Here is a 19,626-nt window from a genome sequence, read left to right as displayed (position 1 = left end):
GTTGATTTATTCTCCGGTGGGGATCGAAAGGCATCGGGATAAATCGGGGCGAGTACCGGTGGCCCGTTCAAATCCCCATTTTCACACTCCACGTGATACTGACCCCCGTCATCTGACCCACGTCCAATGAAACGTCAAGGATTTAACGTAATAGTGAGAAAAAAAATCAATCAATTTTTTTCTTACATTTTTTCTCATATCAGTGATACTAGTAAATGGTGAATAATAAAAATCGGAAATTCAGGGCTTGGGAATACGATTTTTCAAGAGCAAAAACGCGGAGAAAAATATCAGATGGAAAGATCGCGGGGGCTTTTATATTTACGAGGCTGGGCAGACCTTTCGACCCTTTTCTTCCATACGTTTTTTTCTCCAAGACGTTTTCTCTCCGCGAGAAAAAAAAAACCCGCATTCACATATAGAGAAACATTTACAGAACTCCAATTTATTTGAACAAATGAAAAGTTTGATTGGCGATGTACGCGATAATGATAAATAAATATAAAAAAAAGTCCTGATAAAACAACTCCACTCACCCCTCGAGTTTTCTTCAGCGATGGGGCCTCTCAGGATTTGCGTAATCCCGGTAACTTTTATAGGAGCTCCAATTCCTATATCTGTTGTTGAGAGAAGGACCTTTTCCTATCCTCCGTTCTCTTGATTCTTCACCGCCATCACTCTAACGTATCCGATATAAAGCGTTAGCTCCTTGTGTGTTAGAGCCCTGAGTTTAGTGGAAAAGGTCACCCTCGACTTACAGCAGCTGGCCGGGACTTAACTTTACATCGGAATTTAATTCACCGTGAAATTAAACCGACTTGTGCTACAATGACAATAGACTAGTAGGGATTTCCGCGGTGCGGATTTGCGGGGATTTTTTCTTGACTGAAAACCACTGTGGCGGCAATTCCATTGGTCCTCACCGATATTGTCCAATCCCGATATGAAATTCCACGGAGAATTACCCCAGTTAGACCGAGAATTTCAATTAAATTTCCAAACGTCAGTGCTTTTAACAGAATATCCCAGAAATCGTTAAACACTCATAATTACGGCTCATCGACTTTCGTTAATCACCCAGCGATAATTATCTCCGAGTCAACGTTATCATGGCAGGATGCTTTTGATTTGCATGTAAACACTTTTAGTATTGATAGGATAAGGTTTAATTAAGTTACCGGACAAGCAATTAATATACTGTGGAGATCGATACGATCGCACTGGGTATTTTGTTTTAACACATCGTTGATGGTATGTGTTGGGAAAGATGAAAAAATGAGGTGAGAGAAAAAAGGATGAGATGGAGAGACCGGACATTCAATGCTAAAAACTTGGTAAAATAATGACCGAAGCATGATGATTTATGACTAGTGACTATTGACGCATAACTGCAAGATGAAGAGATTGTCAACATTGAATTAATGATACTGTAATTACCATTCAATCAATTAGAATTGAAAAATGAAATGATAATGGTGAGTGGACAAATTAATAGCGACAGCCCAACATTCATGATTTATCATTTAATTTATTTTAAGTTAAAACGTTTTTTTTTTTTTTACAATAATATCGTACATTCACATTTTTACACGATCGCCGTCGGGCCGTCAACCTGGTGTCCTCTACACGTGAAGTTCACCCAGTCTGTTGTTACATTTGTCCCCCCAACAAACGAGAACGTTCTATTTTATTTTAATATTCATGTTTTTTTGTTTTTATTCTTCTAAATCATATTTTACAGTCTACAATCTACCTCCCTAGTAATACTCTACAATAGATATTTTTTTTTTCTCTATGTATACAAACTCCCGATGAGTCACATTATCGGTTTTCCAGTAATGAAATTTATATTATACATGGAGTATTTTCTAATGGAAAATCATCAAGTCTCGAAAATTCACCTCATTATTCCCAGTGAAATACATAAGTCCATCGTAATCTTTAAGAAAAGTTGATGTATTTCACTGAGAATACAGTCAACCGCGTTTTATTGCTGAGCGCATTCACCGTAATACCATTGAATAAAACTAGAATGAATAACGTTTATAATTGAAAAAAAAAAAAAAATCACAATGTGGTCTCATATTCTTTTGCCTCTTTCCTCTATCCGATTAATCAGCTCCAAAGCTGAATTCACCTATACACATGCGTAGAAAATATGAAATGAATTTAATACGCATGTGTATGATAATATATATGACATTCCATTTATTTAATTTAATACTTTGACTATCTATCAATGTACGTTTATTATTTATTTCAACTAAAATTATACACAGTTACTTATATTCAACGACTATTTACCAATAAGATACCCTTATTTCTTTTATCCATTAGAATATATATTTATTTTTCATAGAATATTTGTTTTCTTTAATATCTAGTCCGGAAAAAAGTGGTACGATACACAATCTTTGAAAGATACAAAATTTACATTACGCAACGTAATTCACAAGTGTTGTATGTTTCAATTACACTTTGAAATCTGATGTGGCCTCATTTGTTCATACGCTGTGACAAAATCTAGATTGATTTTATTTAAGAAATATCTGAATGATCACTTGAGTCTATGAGCTGATTCACCTGTGATGGGTACCATAGTCGATAATTATGTTTACAAATAATTTTTCTCTACTTTATCTAATTGTTGGACATTGAAGAAATCACGTGTCCACTTCTACATGAGTGTTTACATCGTATCTCTTTCATTCTGTTCATTATTCAAAATCTACGTTCATAATTTCACGAGTTCATCATTAAAAATGAGAAATATTTGTTGATCTGCAAATGGGAAAAATGGAGAGAAACTGGATTGAAAAAGGGAGGAGATTAAACAATGAGCCGTCGCGCAAATAAAAACACTAACAAAATCATCACTCGTCCCCTCGAATTGCACGATATATTCGACAAAAGGGAAAGTCATTTCTCTATTTACCCGTATACATCTAAGATGATTTAGCAACAGTAAAAAGTGATAAAGAATTTTCATCTCCGCTGGTAAATTTTGTTCTTTCATTTTGTTGGACAGTGAATAGAGAACCCCCTACGGGGCAGCAAACATCTAAGAAATGCAGTCAATCTTGCCGTTTCATATTGAAATCGATAACACATTTTTTACGTAATATACCACATGAATTTAATTTTCAATATTTACAGTAACATAACGATTCGTTAAAGATAGTAGCTGACTTCGTTTTGTACTTGGGGCCGGGGGCTTGTATCACCCTACGGTATAATAATATACTTTACATATTTACAGAAATATTATTCATGATTTACCTGGACTTTTGTATGATTCGGTATTGTTCGTCGGTGGACCGACGGATTCACGTAACTTCAAAATGGCGTTCAGATAATTTGTGGTGAAAAACGCGTTGAGTTATTAGTCCTGACCGATATTTCCATGGCTCCACGAATAAACTGATGGGATACATGTATTTACAGAGTTAAAATAGCGCGACGCAACCGTTGAAGAAGATTAACCTTGTTACGTCAGAAAATGGTGGGCTGCGTCCTGAGCGATTGTTGATGGTTGTATTTCTGGATAACTCGCACTCATTCATGTGTATTCGGATCGCCAACCAGGCTGTAATGGACAAATAAAAAAACAATCCCCGATTACATTAAATCACGTTAGAGTTCCTTGGCAACGGGTTTTTGTTCACTGTGCCATCTCGATTCCACTCCAGAAATGGCGAATCGATTCATTCAAAATGGACGAATTGCATTAGGTATTCGAATTGGATGGATTTCTTATTGTTGGTGATATGTTGATTGAAAAAAACATCAACGATGAAAACTCACCATGGCGTTCGTCGTGGCGGCGAGCTGAAGACCCTGGAGACTCGTCATGTGATGGGAGTGTGAATGAGGATGCGAGTGAGGATGGATTGGAGGTGGTGCTGGTGGTGCAAAACCCTGATGGAGACCACTGGCAACACCAACACCCGTGTGATACATGTAGTGCTGCATAGCTGGATGCATCGTGTGATGATGTTGAGAGGTACCTGATGAGACAAATCACAGAACAAGATTGATTAAACCCATTTTACTAGTTGGATCATGAGTTATTTTTTTTTCAAAATGACATTTGCGGTGTTGGATGCATACCCATGGGTGAGCCAAAACCAGAGTGGAATGGCTTGTTATCAAGATCTAGGTGTCCACCAGCCTTGATCATGTCTCCCATGACACCACCAAGTCCCAAACAGCCGCTGCCCTTCTTCTTTTTACTCTTGGACGACAACTTCCGATTTCTCGTCTGTATCCCTTCCTTTTTCATAGTCAGTGGTCGGTTAACCTGGAATATTTAGAGACAACAAATTTTTTTTTACATTCAATGTGGCGAGCTAAAAATTTGATACGTGATGCACGCGAGGCATTTTAACTTGTCAACATCACATGAGAGCTTGAACAATCTCAACTATGCATTAGAAATATATTTCTTGCAGCCATGAGTATTCGTGAATAAATTCTTACTGTTGCATTCGTCTGATTGTAATGAGCCTCAGTATTTTATCCCCTGACTCGTAATAATTTTTTATAGGAATAATTTAAATAGGTGATGTCATTATAATCCAACCAGTGTTGGGTATTGTTTGCGGGAGTGATGGACAGAGCATTTACGAGGTCTTGCCGTGTATATCAACGCCATAAATCGATTCTCCTGAGCATGTAATGATATGATAATTGGAATTTCGAACAATACTTCATTCGTCTAGTCCCCGACATCGCTGAAGTTTAAAGCATTTAAAAACCATTTTCGCATCGTTAAGTTTCATGTAATTAATATAAATCATTCAGATTCTCGGCAAAACATCGAGTCAACTTGGAGACCACTGACAATTAGCAAATCGACAACCCTCATGTGCAATTTGTCGTTGGACTACGTCATCTCGCGTTCCATTGCGTCTCGTCCTTTTTTCTCTTAGTCGGCGCCGCGTGTGGCGCTTCCCTTTCTTCTATCAAAGGAAGTGAGACAATTTGTTGTAATTAAAGTCGTCTCACTGTTGCTCGTGCAAAATTTTGCGACGTCAAGTGCAATCGATGGAGGGGAAGTATGAAAAGTGCAGAAAAGTTCAATTAATTTCACATCGAAAAATCAGAGATATCAAACGAATTGATAATGAGATTTGTGAGTTGTGATCTCACAATCGTGAGATTATCAATGGAATGTATCAACTTTCTCAACATTATCCAGCAATCTGGCCTCTGTCAACGGAATAGTGTCATCCAAGAATGCGCGTTCTGTGCATTACTCAACTAAAGAATAAAGTAACATACGTATAGGTATGTTACGTACACCGAGGACCCGGGGAAATGAAAAAAAAAAAAGACAAAATAAAGAGAAATAAAAAAAAGGAAGATAGAGCGAGGCGGAGGGAGTCCCTTGGCGGGACTTTGTAGTTGCCGCGACGTGACGCAACTGCCAACATGGGGAAAAGGTTCCTGGTATTATAAAGAGTGAAGGAACGACGAGGATGAGAGATACATATATGCATTTTTATATCTTTTTCCTTCTTGAATCTTTTTTTTATCTCTCACTTGTATTGCACGCAGGTCCTCTCATCACCCACCCCCTCCAGCACTCGAGACGGTCAACGACTCTTTTCCAAATTATGCAATTGTACGAATTTGTCGAATTAGGTGATTCAAGTAATACGAGGAAGCGAGGCAATAAAAAAATTGACAATTCCCTTAAAATCCATTTGTTGAACACTTGTGATTAAGTTTATCAACAAATAGTCTTTCGTACGGTGAATAATTTCATCGTGTGAGGTTTTGATGATATTTTTCCCACGTGGTGCAACGATCTTTCCAATGGCAAAGAGCATCAGTCACGGGAGCATCTGTATACCCTGGTTGACATTGTCGGGCCGTCGGTGGCAGGACGAATTCGAAATCAATTTGAATACAATGAGACGCTTTAATGGGAAAGAAGCGTTTGAATCCGCGGGTGTTCGCGGGTGTTCGAAAAGCTTCGAGGTGCAAACGAAAGGTACGAGAGCAGGATGGCAAACGAAAAGGTAGATACGACGAATTTAAAGAGGAAGATACGACGAATCAAACCCAGAAGCATTTGAGTAACCCGACGATTGATGTGGACGCACACGATGCCATCGCACGCCTTTTGCATATGTTATTTCAAGCTCGTTTTCAATTATACCGTGGCTGTCAGGAATCTAGCCTGTCATCACTCAGGTTTTTTGGTAATTGGTTGATGAGATTTTTTTTACCGATAATTGAGGAATTCTGAGGGACAATAATTGTCGCGGGGTGAATACATCGTTCTTGTAGGAGGGAATCCACTTGCTATCGGCGTGGAAAAGAATTCCAATGGGATTCACTCTGGAATACAAATTTCTTCCCGTTGATTTAGCATTCTCTTGCCTGCGCAACACCTTTTACAACTTCCTGGAGTCGTGAAAATTTTCTATTCCGAGAGGTCTAATCGAAAGTTGAGTTTTATCCGACGGCGCGATCGGGCGGAAAGTTCGAAGGCATTTTGGGATGGCAGAGATTGAGCAGAGGTTGGTGAAACGTTTTCTTCAGGGTTTGAGGAGAGAACGATGAGGGAAAAATGATTGAATCAATTTTACAATCGATTGAAAATCGATAGACTGGTGGGAATAGCCGATTGATGAACCTTTTCTCGTTTTTTTCTTTTTTTTTTAGGGAAAGCATCAACCAAAATGGAGTGACTGAAGAATTGTTATGGCCACATGAAAGAATCACTGTCGGTTGATCTAAATGTGGTGATCACCAGCGCTGAAAGCACTGAAATAATGTGTCTTATCGCGCCATCATGACGGAGTACTTCTCGGTAGCACTATATTTATACATTTGCGGATAACATGGGTGCAACATAGGACAACATCCAATCAAGATGACATTGGTTCACACGCGGTCAGAGCAATCTCACACATTTCCCGAAGGAGAGTCACGATATCCCCGCGCTAAATTCATCGCACCTCTCAAATAACTGACCATCAACTCCCAACTTATGCATTTGTCTGTGACATGTACCTCTGACTCATTCGAGGACCCGGAGACACCGAAATTCGTTGAGTGGAAAAATTCTAGGAAACAAAAAGAAGAAAAAAAGAAAAAAAAAGGAGAAGAAAAAATAACCAGGGGTCACACGATCCAGAGGGGAATGGTAACTTAAGAAGATGCCTCGAATCAACCAGTTGGAAATCAGAGACCTCAAGACACCTTCCAAGAAACAACTCATCTTATTAAAATATATATATATTTTTTTTCACCCTCTTTATTGTTGATCCCTGAGTGTTGCGGTTGTTTCTTTTTCTTTTTCATTCATAGAAATTCCACAACTCTTTCGCATTGCCCATTTATTCTCAACGGAATTATTTTCTCAACGTGAGAAAAATTTTGGCGACTCAACGCGGTTAAAATGCACGGTTCAAGGAGACCTGGAGGAGCTTTGCATTTCGTGAATTTTGGTTTTTCGGGTACAGCGTTATCGTTCTGCTCTATCTTAACGATCCCAGATCCGTCCTGGTCTCTTTTCTCTTTTCGTTTACCCCTCGAGGCCTCAGCCACACATACTCCACCACACAGACATTAATATCTATCCAAGATCTTCCCGTGGACCCGGAGTAGTGGCCCGTCGTCAAGAAGAGGTCGACTTTGGACACTGAAATGCTACGAAAAGGCGAGGGAAAACGAAAAGCACCAGAGAAAAAAAAAACACACAAACAAGAAGAAATGTACGTGAAATATATGACTGAGAGAAAAGGGGGAAAAAAAACGGGACATTTCATATCGATTCCAGGCATCTCGCCCTTATTTCACATTCCCGCACATTTTTCTTTCGAACCACTAGAAGAAAAAGGAGAGGGGGAGAAGGTGAACTTAATTTAATGAACTGAATTAAGGAAACGGTGTTTTTTATTCCACACATCAAAGAGTTGGATGAAAAAGAGAAAAAAAAAATAGTAGAAACGTCTTTCGTCACGACATTCGACCCAGGGGGAGAGGTCACAGGGGCTCAGGGTTGACACGACGTACTCGAAATTTATTGAATACTTTTTTCAAACGATCTCGAATCATGAGAGCTCGGTTTGATATTTTAATGCCACCTCCAGTGCGAATATTCCGTATTTCAACTGATAATGTACACCTCACAATGAAAAGGGAAAAGTCTTTACTTCAAGTTTTATTTTATTCACTTTATTCCCCATCCCTCTTTCTCTTCAGTACGTGTCGCCCGGGTATTTAGCCTCCAGTACGGTGGAGCCCTTTTTTCGTTTAATTAATGATTACCAGGAAACGTGTCTGGGGCTAGCCTCTGTACTGTACAAGCGTAAACCCTCAACAACAACCTCGACATGCCTTTTTTTTTCTCCTTTTCCATTTCTCTGACCATATATTTTATTTAATTGTTTTACCACCAGCAATACGGGAAAATAAATAAATGGGGAGGGAGATCAAGCTGGAGAATTATTCCACTTGTTTAAGATTGAAAAATGACACATTTCATGGGTTTTTTAGAATTATTGGATTGCACTCCTGAAAATTTACTGTGGACTCCGGGAAATTACTGAATTAACGGAATAATTAGGAGAATTAACTGACTCGTCAATGAATTCACCGAAAACATTTTATCCGTTTCTCCACGGTATATTTCTAAAATTCCAGACCCTTGGAGTCTCACCTCCTCCACCCCATACATCCAATTTAATTATTCCCCCGCACGTGACATAAAAATAACGAAAAAGAAAAGAGTAAAAACCGGTGAAAAATAACCAGAACATTCCTCACGGCGAGTGCCTATCGAGAAAACGGTAGACGTGAAGCGATAATAATCAGTGGGAATGAATTATTGAGATATTAAATTTGGGAGGACGCGATCTAGCGATTAGACAGTTTGCATACGTGTAACGAGTCAGTCTCAAAGAGTCTGTGTCCCATTGGTGGATATCTCGAACAGAGGCAGTATTCACCACATAATACATTATAAATACATACACTTAAGAAGAGTTTAACGAATGTGTGTGGCACTGAGGCGCGTCGAGTGAGCCAATTAGCGATGGCCGATAATGAATAGGCCACTGAGAGATGTACGCTCTCTCTCCCTCGAAACAAATGGTCCGTATGCGCTGGTAAAACGAAAAATAAGTGAAAAATAAAAAGGAAAACTTTGAAAATGATAGGTCTGCTCGGAAAACAGCCTTCCGACACGGATATTCCATCTCTACGTGACAATACAAATGGTTTAAGAGCAAGTCCTTCTGACATTCAAACGAAAACCGATCATTATCCCGCGAAAAAACTACAAGGGCATTGTTGGGTTACAATATATCCATATCCGAGGTAGGTCGAGTGGTCGATAAATGTTGGAGAGGTTGATGTAACGTAATACATTGAGTTACCATTGTGTATCAGTGGTATTGTCGTAGGAATGCTGATGGGAAACCTAATTCTTGCCTTTGGACTCCGGGGGCCGATCCTTTAATGACACCGGGAGGATATGGCAATGCCACGTTTAAAAGGAAATCGAACCCGGTATTTCGTACGGTTGGTACATATGTCCTCGCTGTTACAATGGATCAAGAGGGAAAATAAATAAAAATCACAGTGTCTTTGGGATCCTCTCGACGAGGTTGCGAACCTCACTTCCGGCGCTTCCTGTGTCACACGCCGTTGAACACGCTCCACCCTCCAACGATTAATACTTTGTCAGCGGATTCCTCTTATGTGTACAGCACGTCCGGGTATTAGACGCCTTAATTGTTTATACAACAGGGAAGACACTCCAGTGGAGAGCTTGGGGGGACGTAGACGAAACAAGCTTTTTCGTGGTTTGTACATCGTACTTGAATTTAATGAATCAAGACCCTTTTTCATTGAGAGTGAATAAAAAATTGTGTAATGAAAAATTCAGACGAGCTTGTGGCTGTTTTAGTTTCAGAGTTTCATGAACGATCCGGCGCCAACGATTTCCCGATCTGTCCCGGATTTCCACTTCCTCGAATTACCCTATCATATTATAATACCAATACACTCAAGATACTCACGTTGTGAAGTTTATAATACAATCCACAGGCATTGCAAACCGGCTCACCAGCCTGATTCCTTCGCCAAAGTGTTGTCGTCGCTGTTTTACAGTTTGCGCAACTGGTACCTGCCCTCCGCGCGGCACTCTGGAGCGACTGCAACAAGAAAAATAAAAAAACATAAGATAAATATAAAAAAAAAATGAGGGATCAATTAATCATCCCCCCACATCCCAAGTCAGAATCAATATACCCCAAGAACAAGAGAAACCCGAGATGATGGACAGAAAAATGAAAATCCCGAAGTAAACGATCAGTCAAATTTCGACAGAGAAAGATTGACGGACACCTCGTGGTCCCTTAATCCCGTATCTCATGTTGAACGAGAAGATGAGAAGCTCCAGGACGTTGGACCAGTGATGCTCGTCAAAAAATAAAGTACAAGAAAACGCGTGACTCCAACGGTCTAAAACGAAACCAGATAAATAAGAAATAAAAAAAAAAAAGGATTCCCCTGCCACCTGTATCTCGAATCCCTCGAGTGGCAAACACTTAACTAAAAAGGTCTATTATATCCCACCCGGGGCAACGAGTATATAGCTTATTTACCGTTTCCCATACGCATACTTATGTGCCCCATTGAGGTGGGGAGAGGACAACAGGGCAGACCAAGAGGCCAATATACCTGAAGACTTTTCCTTACGAGCATTCGCCATGACACAGGTAAAGAGGGAGAAAGCATCAGGAACGCAAATCCCTGAAGATACTTCCACTATACTTGTGACTGGAGCACTTAACCCCCAAGATGACATGCTACATTGGAAGCGACCTGGGGCATTCCGATCGAAGACGACCGGGTAAAAGAAAATGAATAAAAAAAAAAAAAAGAAGGGACGAAGGAAGAATGAGAATGAGAATGAGAATATAAACGGAGAGAAGACAGCGGCAAGAGCCTCGCTTGTATAACGTTTCTTATATGTCACTGTATATATTTTCTATAAAATGTTTCTCTCTGTCTACCTGCCATTGTAGACGTCCTTCGAAACGATCTGTTGAACGCTCACGCGCGGGAGTTATTGGTATTTTATTGAGTAGCTCTTTCACTCTTTGAACAGTGCATCAAAATGTAATCATTTATGTATGGGCTTTTATGCATTCTGTATGATGTCGTTGGATCGAGTTATGGCCAATGGTAAATGGTAGAACACTTAATGATACACCTGGTATCCATGAATTATCGGGATTTCTATTTGCGTGAATCGGTATTTCTACCAATTCTCTGGATGTCACACAGAGAGAAATATCTAATAAAAATTACGTGCCTTTTTCGTCATTCCTTTCATCAAATAATAAAACAAAAATGCAAAGCTACTATTGCAACAATCTCTACGATAAACTCGGCAAAGGGCCAATTTCTCAACCAGCCCAGCGCAAATCTTAATTAATGTAATAGCCATTTCATTCATCAACGTCCATTTTGTATACAAGATATTTTTTCCCCTCGATTTCTTGTGCAGTACTCCGTGGATTTACTCTGGGAGATTAAAGGGAGGTGGGTAAAAGGGGTAGGTACTCTAGGAAAGGAGAGAGAGAGAAAAAAAAATAGAGGAACGATTGCATCAAGGGTTGGTGGAGGCCTCCGTGTGTAATCATGGTTTATCGCTGGGATCTTATCGGTAGTGAACCGCGTTTGCCTGTGGGCAAAAGGGATCTAGTGTGAAGGACGTTATATAGAGTGTGCATAGCATGTCCGTACGTTGAGGTGAGAGTGGAAAGGGTCAAGAAAGCCCCAAATCAATACCTAACGCCGGCACGCGGCATACAGAGGCTTTTTATCTGCTCTAGATCTTTGACACCCTGAAAATCATCGAATGGCCCCAATGCGGTCAATTCTTTTGCCTCACCACTCCATCATCCCGATGCCAGTGGACTAATGGTTATTAAATCCGGCACTGGAGGTAATCTCCAGCTATGGATTGAGGGGATTTCATTCCGCCCCGGTATGGAGATGACGAATGTTTTTTTCAGGGCCATTCACGTTTTCGATAATAATTACACTAGAAATGAACTTTGACATTTAAATTATTCAATCTTCACTATTACACTATTTTCCGTTTTTAATTCTCGGTTGAACGATTTTCCGAAATTTTATTGATTCATTTATTGGATAAATCATGAGATGAATATTGTGTGGAGTAAAATAAATAATAATTTCATTAATTTTCGTGGTATTCTTTTGAAAAATTATAAAAAATTGAGAGCTGATCATAACCGATCGTTCCAATGAAACCCCATACAAATACGTAAAATAATAATTATAATAAATCCGGTGCGATTTATTATGCAGATCGTTGGCCATTTACGGGGTACGATCCGGGTGCAATCAGGAGACTGGCGGTAATTGCTTCTGGTTACACACCCGTTGCTGATACACTTGGGCCCAACGTTGTACGCCAACTTATAACCGGTTGTCCGAGACTTCCCAGGTAGATTCAACATCGAATATGACAGTTGTGACGTCGGGATATTTTTTTTTTTTCGCCTTGAAAATCCGCGAGGTATTTTTAGACACTTTATTCACTCTATTTTTTCACCGACATGAGATAACCCATAACGCTCGCGTGTTCTCCATTTGCATCGGCTCTATGCGTTGAAATATATCGAATGAAAAATGGCGAATGAAAAATCCTCCCAGATGTAAAAATACCGAGCATCTGATGTAATGATAAATTATTAATCGAGCCTCTTGTCACTAATGAGAACGACCACCAACGGGAGCGATTTTAACAGGCGCACATATTCATAAATAAAAGTGCATTATAGTCCGGAGTGACTCGGTGAGAATGGATCAATCGATTAAATTGAGTATACAAACCCATGAGGGGCATTACTGTACTTCCCCCCAACCAATCAGCGCACGGATAGATTATTAATGACCAGCAATTTCAAATGAAACATTAAATTACTCCCCCCCTGTGTCCCACTCGTGTAATTTTTTTTTTTAATCCAATGGTGGAACAATGCGCGCAATGAATTGACGAAATGATTTTTAAACAACCGCTATAATTAATGCAAATGAAAATAAAAATTAGCTGAAAACTCGGTGTATTTCCCTCTGCCGCGCATCGCCACTCGGGGAGCCAATTAAAAACAGTATGGTGGAATAATTAGTCCTTATACACATCTGAGATAGTGGAGAGAACGATGAGTGGTGGGTCAGGGGGTGGAAAGGGCGGGTGGTTTCTCAGGACGAGGTACGTAATGTACACGGTGAGTTAAATGAGCACTTACGAACGAGGCCGCACCGAGTGAGATAATTATCTCTATCCTTGACTAAATCGTGACTAGAAACCCCTCGTCGGGGTCTGACCAACGCGTGTCCACTCCTAGTAGTGGGAGAGAGAGTGCATTATCGTTGGTATATTGTCGGCAACATTGTTACCTATCTGGATACAAATTGCTGGCCAGTGGATAACTTTTTAAATTACGCTAACACGTGTTACAGATATCCTTCAACTGTACTTGACGAATTGTTTAAATTCATTTTATTTTATTTAATTATCATCTGCTTGAATAATTCATTGATATTTGTGCAAATTAAAATTCAAATTTGCCATTCGGATGGAATTGAATGGATTTTATTTATAGGTGTATTGATTGTTATAATTAGTAATGCTTTCTAGATTGAATTTTCAGTAGATGTTGGGGTAAAAAAAAAGTTGAGACGCAAATGGTATGAAACTTTCTGAAACACGTAACAGACGGCTATTTATTACACGATATAGTTTGTGAATTTAACATTGTCAGAGTATATCACGGGTATATAGGTACATGACTGTGACAAGCGGTGGTACCGCATTCCTAACACTACCAGGGGCTTGTTCACATGTTACTCATCAGCCGCGATAGATCTTTCAGCTCTAGTAGATCCGATGAAGAGGGATAAGGCGGTAGATCACGCTGGATCGTTGAAAAATCGAGATATCCCGGTGGTCAAGAGAGGATACCACCCATGTCCTTGTGTTACACTCGCGGATTTAAACGTGGATGAAAAATCCACAATCTACTGGGTTACTAGAGCTAACAATCTATATGATAACCCAGGGATAGTTACGAGAGGCGAATAGACCGGATCATTGCATCCGTGTCACTTAACTGTTATCGTTCACTTGAAAAATTTCACTCCAGAATAATTTCTGTCGAGTATCCTTGAACGGTGTACCAAAGGCTTTTGAAGTTTAAAAAACATACGCCAAATCTAATTGTTAATTGAATAAATGATTTTTCGTAGGAAATATCTCGTTTATCCTTGAAATTTAATTTTAATTTGAAAAAAAGCGGAAAAAATGGTGAGCCCAGATGATTGAGTCACCGGATGATAAAGTTGCAATCTTACGGTATGTGAAAACTCCAGCGAGCGACACCAACTGGTCCTCATCGCAATGTAAGAACAAGAAAAAAAAATTCCATCGCTACACAGAATTTATTTAAATTGCTAGCAATGTTCCACTCGTGTTCGGCAGCTTCCTCTCCTGGTGGAATACCCTTGCCCCTCCAGAGAAAATGGTTGTGACACCGTGCAGGAGTCCCCCCAGGTGGATGCACCTCATTTTATATATATATTTTTTTTTCACTGCCTTTGTTTTTGCCTGCCTTTCTTCCACGTATGTTTTTTTATCCGTGAGAGAATGGCGGATAGTCTCACCGAGGCAATTTCAATATGCTTGATATTTTTCTTTTTATATTAAAACCGAGGTAAATAAAAGCATCGGCGATTGGCTTTTTCTGGTGAAAAGTTGTTATTGTTTGTGTTTGCACAACCCCCAGGAAGTCGTTTATGGCTAGTGCTGGCCACCTCTCGACGATGTTACCACCACAATGGATGTTAACTGTATGGGTGTACAGCCCATCGTACCCGCTTCGATCCCATTGTCTCTGATACATTGTATCTCGTACTTGTGAGAAAAAAATCAATCAATGTTTTTCACTTGTTCTCTCCACTGAATTCTTTTTTTTTTACCACCGAGATGGCGAGCCCCGAGGGCGCAATGCGAATCCCCCCATTCATCCTCACAATTGAATATCAATTATATTTATTCCTCATTTTTTTTTCAATGACGCAATCACCCAGAAAAAATATATATAAAATATATATTGATATCTACTCGATTGAAATTGAAGATTTGAAATGCTCAAGTAGAATAAAACAAATTATGAACGAGGAGTAAGAGTTGATCGACGTTGGGACAGAATTCATTTTCTGCGCTCTGATATTGGATCCCTCGTCAATGGGACTGTGACTTCTCACGAGCGCAGAAAAGTAATTCAAAATGAATGAAAATAAAAACCGTAAAACAGTGAATAAATGACTCTGACACGAGCAAGAATTAATGGACGTTAGGTGACACTGGCCTGTGTATAAACTGCTGTCTCACCTCGCTATTTTGCACGATTTATATCGTATCTCTGGGTTGAAACATACATACAACTCAGAAGTTGCAATCCATTTGCAAGTAAGACTGACGCACCCACTTTACCTTACACGTTCAACCGAGCAACTTCATTTTCCCCCTGTACTATTGTTTTTGTTGTAATAACCCTTTTATTTATTTCAATCACCATTTTTCTGTCATACCCAGAACGTCGAGAAGTTTTTTTTATCATTCCACAATATATTTTTTAAACGCCGACAGCCGATGCCAATGCAGAATGGAGAGAAACTTTGGAGAAACAAAATTTGAATAGAAACCGTTTTGGTTTTCAATGGGATTACAATATTGAGATTGGCTGCGCTCAAGTGAGTGTACCCGGGCTATTATAAAGTGAAATTACAACGGATCACTGTTCTCCTATGGACTATGCTCTTCAATATTACGAAGGCGTGAGGATTTTTTTAAATCCGGAAGAGAAATGAAAAATTCTCCCCCTCGGAATAAAAAATATGAAATTCAATGGACTATATTGACTACCAATTTTCATGGCATTTCAAAAATTCGGAATTTACAACAACAAAAATACGAGAGCACCAGAATTTATTCGCCTTTTATTTTTCAAAATGAATAATAATTCCAGGCAAAAATATTCTGCCTGTGAACTCCATTGACGTAATGCTCTCGCTGAAACTCAAAAAATAATCACGATAATTATTCCTCGACAATAATTGCCACTCACTCATTTCACTCGATAAAAAAAACCGCTCAATTATCGACTAATCAAATGCTCATCGTATTGTCAGTAGAATAATTGATAGTGCATGCATTTGCGATGATTCTCGGTATGCGCCTGTGTAAATCCCGTGAATTGTTTCATTATAGTCGAGCGGAGAAACGGCAAGCTGGAAATATTTATTATTATCCACAGTTTTTTTGCATCGTTGCTCAACCGAGTGGGAGTGGAATATCACTTCACATATGTATCAGTGAGCATATGGATTTCCGAGACCGAGATATCCAAGCTAAACGGCCCAATAAGAAAACAATATGCCACGATAGTTAGTCGTTTGATGGTAGTTGTCGGAATGCATGTTAATTATCGGGAAAATCGTAGGCTCATTGAAAAGCGTTAAATTACACTCGAGTCAAGTGATGCGTTCAAACGGATAATTGCATTTCGTTGCTCTATGTAATAGATGGAATTAGTATATCCTCTCTCTTCTGGGTATTCACAACCGGATATCTATCCTTATTCCAGCGTTACTTTATTCACCTCCAGTCGTTATTAATTCCCCGGAGATTAATGAAAATGGGAAAGAGAATTATTTAATTGTTTAAAAATGATGTTTCACATTCGTGAAATAAAATTCGTTTTTTTAACTCCGAGAATATTGAAAAAATACTGACACACCACTTCAGCTCGCGGATTCCATAATTCTTGAAAGAACAATCTCAAAAATTCTAAACAATTCAATTTTTATAATGAAATGTCGAATTTTTGCGTTTGCTTTGATTAATTGGTTTTCTACCGAATGAAGTAATTGAAAAATACGAGAGTGAATGAAGTCGAGTGTAAATGTCATTATTTTTTGAATTTTCAGTTTTTGACAACTTGACGTAGTCATTGTGTCATCACAAGTAATTGTGAAGATGAAGAAAATTTTTTCTTCACCGCAACTTCTTGTTTATTCGGTGAAGTACCTCCAGGCTATTGAGGCGCTCTGATTAATTCCTCGGAAATGCTGAATGAAAATGATAAAACGAGAATTAATGGGGAAAAATGAAGGATATATCGCGGTGGTTTAACCAGCTGAGAGTGAGTTCTCGCGTGCTCCACTGAACTTTTAGTCACGGCCACACCCTATACTCCAGACTCGCGCGCAAGTCTCCATCTCTTACGCACACCCACACCTTATCTCAGGGACATGTACATATATATGCACTGTATGTTCCAATTAAACTATTTAACGTTGCACTCAGTTTTGGCTCACTTTGTATCTCAAACTAATTGCTTTAATCACGCATTCAACTCGTTGATGTGTGCGAGCTCTCAGTCCAGGATAATTTGCGTTTTCAATGAGCTACGGGCTATTATCGTTCAATAAGCTATTATCTGGAATATGTGGATTTGTTTTCAGGTATATTTCACACGTTGATAATGTGTCGACCGTGATTATGACTTCATTCACGCCTTATCCCATTGATTTTTCTCTTTTATCCCCGAAGATCATTTTTTTTTAATTTCAGGAAAAAATTATTTGAAGGATTGAGTGAAGGGAAGAGGTTTTATCTCGCGTTTGGGGGAATTAACAATGAATTATTTTCAATTGAATTGTCTGCCTCATAGGTCAAGCATCATTGTGCAATCTCTCATACATACGGTAATAGTAAATACCTCGAATCCTGGAAAACGAATAATAGGATATCGCATACCTAATGACCAATGCCTTGTAAACGACGTCAGTAAACGTTTTTATCGTCAATTCATCAATTGAATAATTAACAATAGCTGGATATTGACGGTGTAAAAATCGTGTTCGGTATTTCTATTTGTTATGGTTAAATTCAGATTGGTGGTGGGTGGTTTTCAGTATTGACTGAGTTTATGGCCAACTCGGTACAGAGTACTTGGTGGTATTAATGGTCATAGCTCACACGGCGATAGTGTAATTCATGTTAATGTCGACTATAACTCGTAACATATAAATTATCGTTTGGCCATGAAAGGGGGATGTGTGCGCGGGTTTCGCGGCTTTCGGAAGGAAAAGCGACATCAGAAATTCGTTGGAAATTCCCGGATTATTGATGACATTCGCCATTTTAAAGTACTATCCATAATCCCCCGTTTCATTGCTCTTCTGCATTTTGGATTGGGCACCGACTAATCATCGTTAATCAATTCACTGATAGCTCTTCTGAAATTACATGGAGGAACTTTCACCCGAAATTACTGCCATAATCTGTGATTGTTATAATTTTACTGAAGTTCTTTTGGTGATTTTTCGAGTTTTGGTGATTTTTTATGAAATCATTCCATTTCCAAAAAAAAAAAAATCAATACAAATTTCTTTTCATGGGAAAAAAAAAATTGAAAGACTGCTCGATAATCAGTTGGCGTTGGAAACATGACCGGGAGCGATCGAAACAAATCGTTTCAAGGCGAAGACCACCTCGCCTTCTAATATCCACGCTCAGGAGTTTCGAGATTTATGCCGTTCCATCGAGGCGCCTTGTTTGAATCTTAATCGAGCCATGTGGTATCTCCTCCACTCATGATTTGCCACCATAAATATATCCCGGAGGTTGACTCTCTTCAATTGCTTGGAATGTCATCTCAGCGTTGAGCTTACATGCACATTAACGCACACGTTTAATGTCAGAGTTTATAGAATGACCTCAACTTGATTTTTCATCATTTTTTTCAGGAGAGGACAGTACATGGGCTCTTTACGAGGCTCTTATCAACAGCTAATGGCTCTTCAGGGAAAAACATTTATCCACGAAACATTTATATTCGAAATTTTTAACAATTTGTTCAATTTTTCATTGATAATTCAATTAATCAGTTAATTTTTATACGTAATTATGGTGATACTCAATTTTTAGGGGGAAGGTAATCTCCAATTTTTTATGAGGGAAGGAGAAATTCGGTAATTAAATGAGCGTGGTAAATTGGAATTTGTGGATATCTGGGAACACGATGATGAGAAATTGGCGCCGACGCACTTTTGATGGAAGAGAGACAGTCTTTACAGTGAAGCCCACACCCCATCTATATTTTCAGTTAGCATGCGCGAAATCAGAAGTCTGCATTGGCAGATTGCGGCGTCTGCGCCAGCCTATTGACTTTGCTTACCCATCCCCTCTTTTATTTTTTCTCTTTTCCCCTGCTTTCGCCGGTTACAGAGGTAATGATAGAGTGCACACTCATATGCCTCGAGTTTTCGAGAAGAACGATAATAAAAAAAAAATCCCACAAGGATAATGAAGAACTTGTGACGACAGAGAACCGAGTGGACCTGTCAGATGGACAATAGAGAAATTGTCGTTCAAACCGGTGGGTGGAATTGCTGATATGGAATCATCATCGTCACAATCTTCTCACTAGAATTTCACCCGACTTTGGCACAGAAATTTATTCCACAATCTTCTAACACGCACGCATGCACACGCGT

At 39.2% G+C, this 19,626-nt stretch overlaps 1 protein-coding gene across 4 annotated transcripts in view; it reads right to left on the bottom strand.

Moving 5' to 3' along the window:
- Window positions 1–1,576: 1,576 nt before the first annotated feature.
- The window catches only part of LOC105263250 (trans-acting T-cell-specific transcription factor GATA-3), a 76,578-nt gene continuing 58,528 nt past the window's right edge, over window positions 1,577–19,626 (bottom strand). For all 4 annotated transcript variants that reach the window (XM_011299334.1, XM_011299335.1, XM_011299333.1 and 1 more), the window contains 4 exons: window positions 10,041–10,175; window positions 4,111–4,300; window positions 3,805–4,007; window positions 1,577–3,586 (listed from right to left, as the gene is read on the bottom strand). In XM_011299334.1, coding sequence (XP_011297636.1) covers window positions 3,560–3,586; window positions 3,805–4,007; window positions 4,111–4,300; window positions 10,041–10,175 — 555 coding nt within the window. In that variant the 3' untranslated portion in view covers window positions 1,577–3,559. The remainder of the gene's footprint in view (window positions 3,587–3,804; window positions 4,008–4,110; window positions 4,301–10,040; window positions 10,176–19,626) is intronic.

The sequence above is a fragment of the Fopius arisanus genome, unplaced genomic scaffold, assembly GCF_000806365.1.
Source record: "Fopius arisanus strain USDA-PBARC FA_bdor unplaced genomic scaffold, ASM80636v1 scaffold00014, whole genome shotgun sequence".
In the NCBI taxonomy this organism is placed as follows: Eukaryota; Metazoa; Arthropoda; class Insecta; order Hymenoptera; family Braconidae; genus Fopius; species Fopius arisanus.
This window is presented reverse-complemented; position numbering and strand designations above follow the sequence as displayed.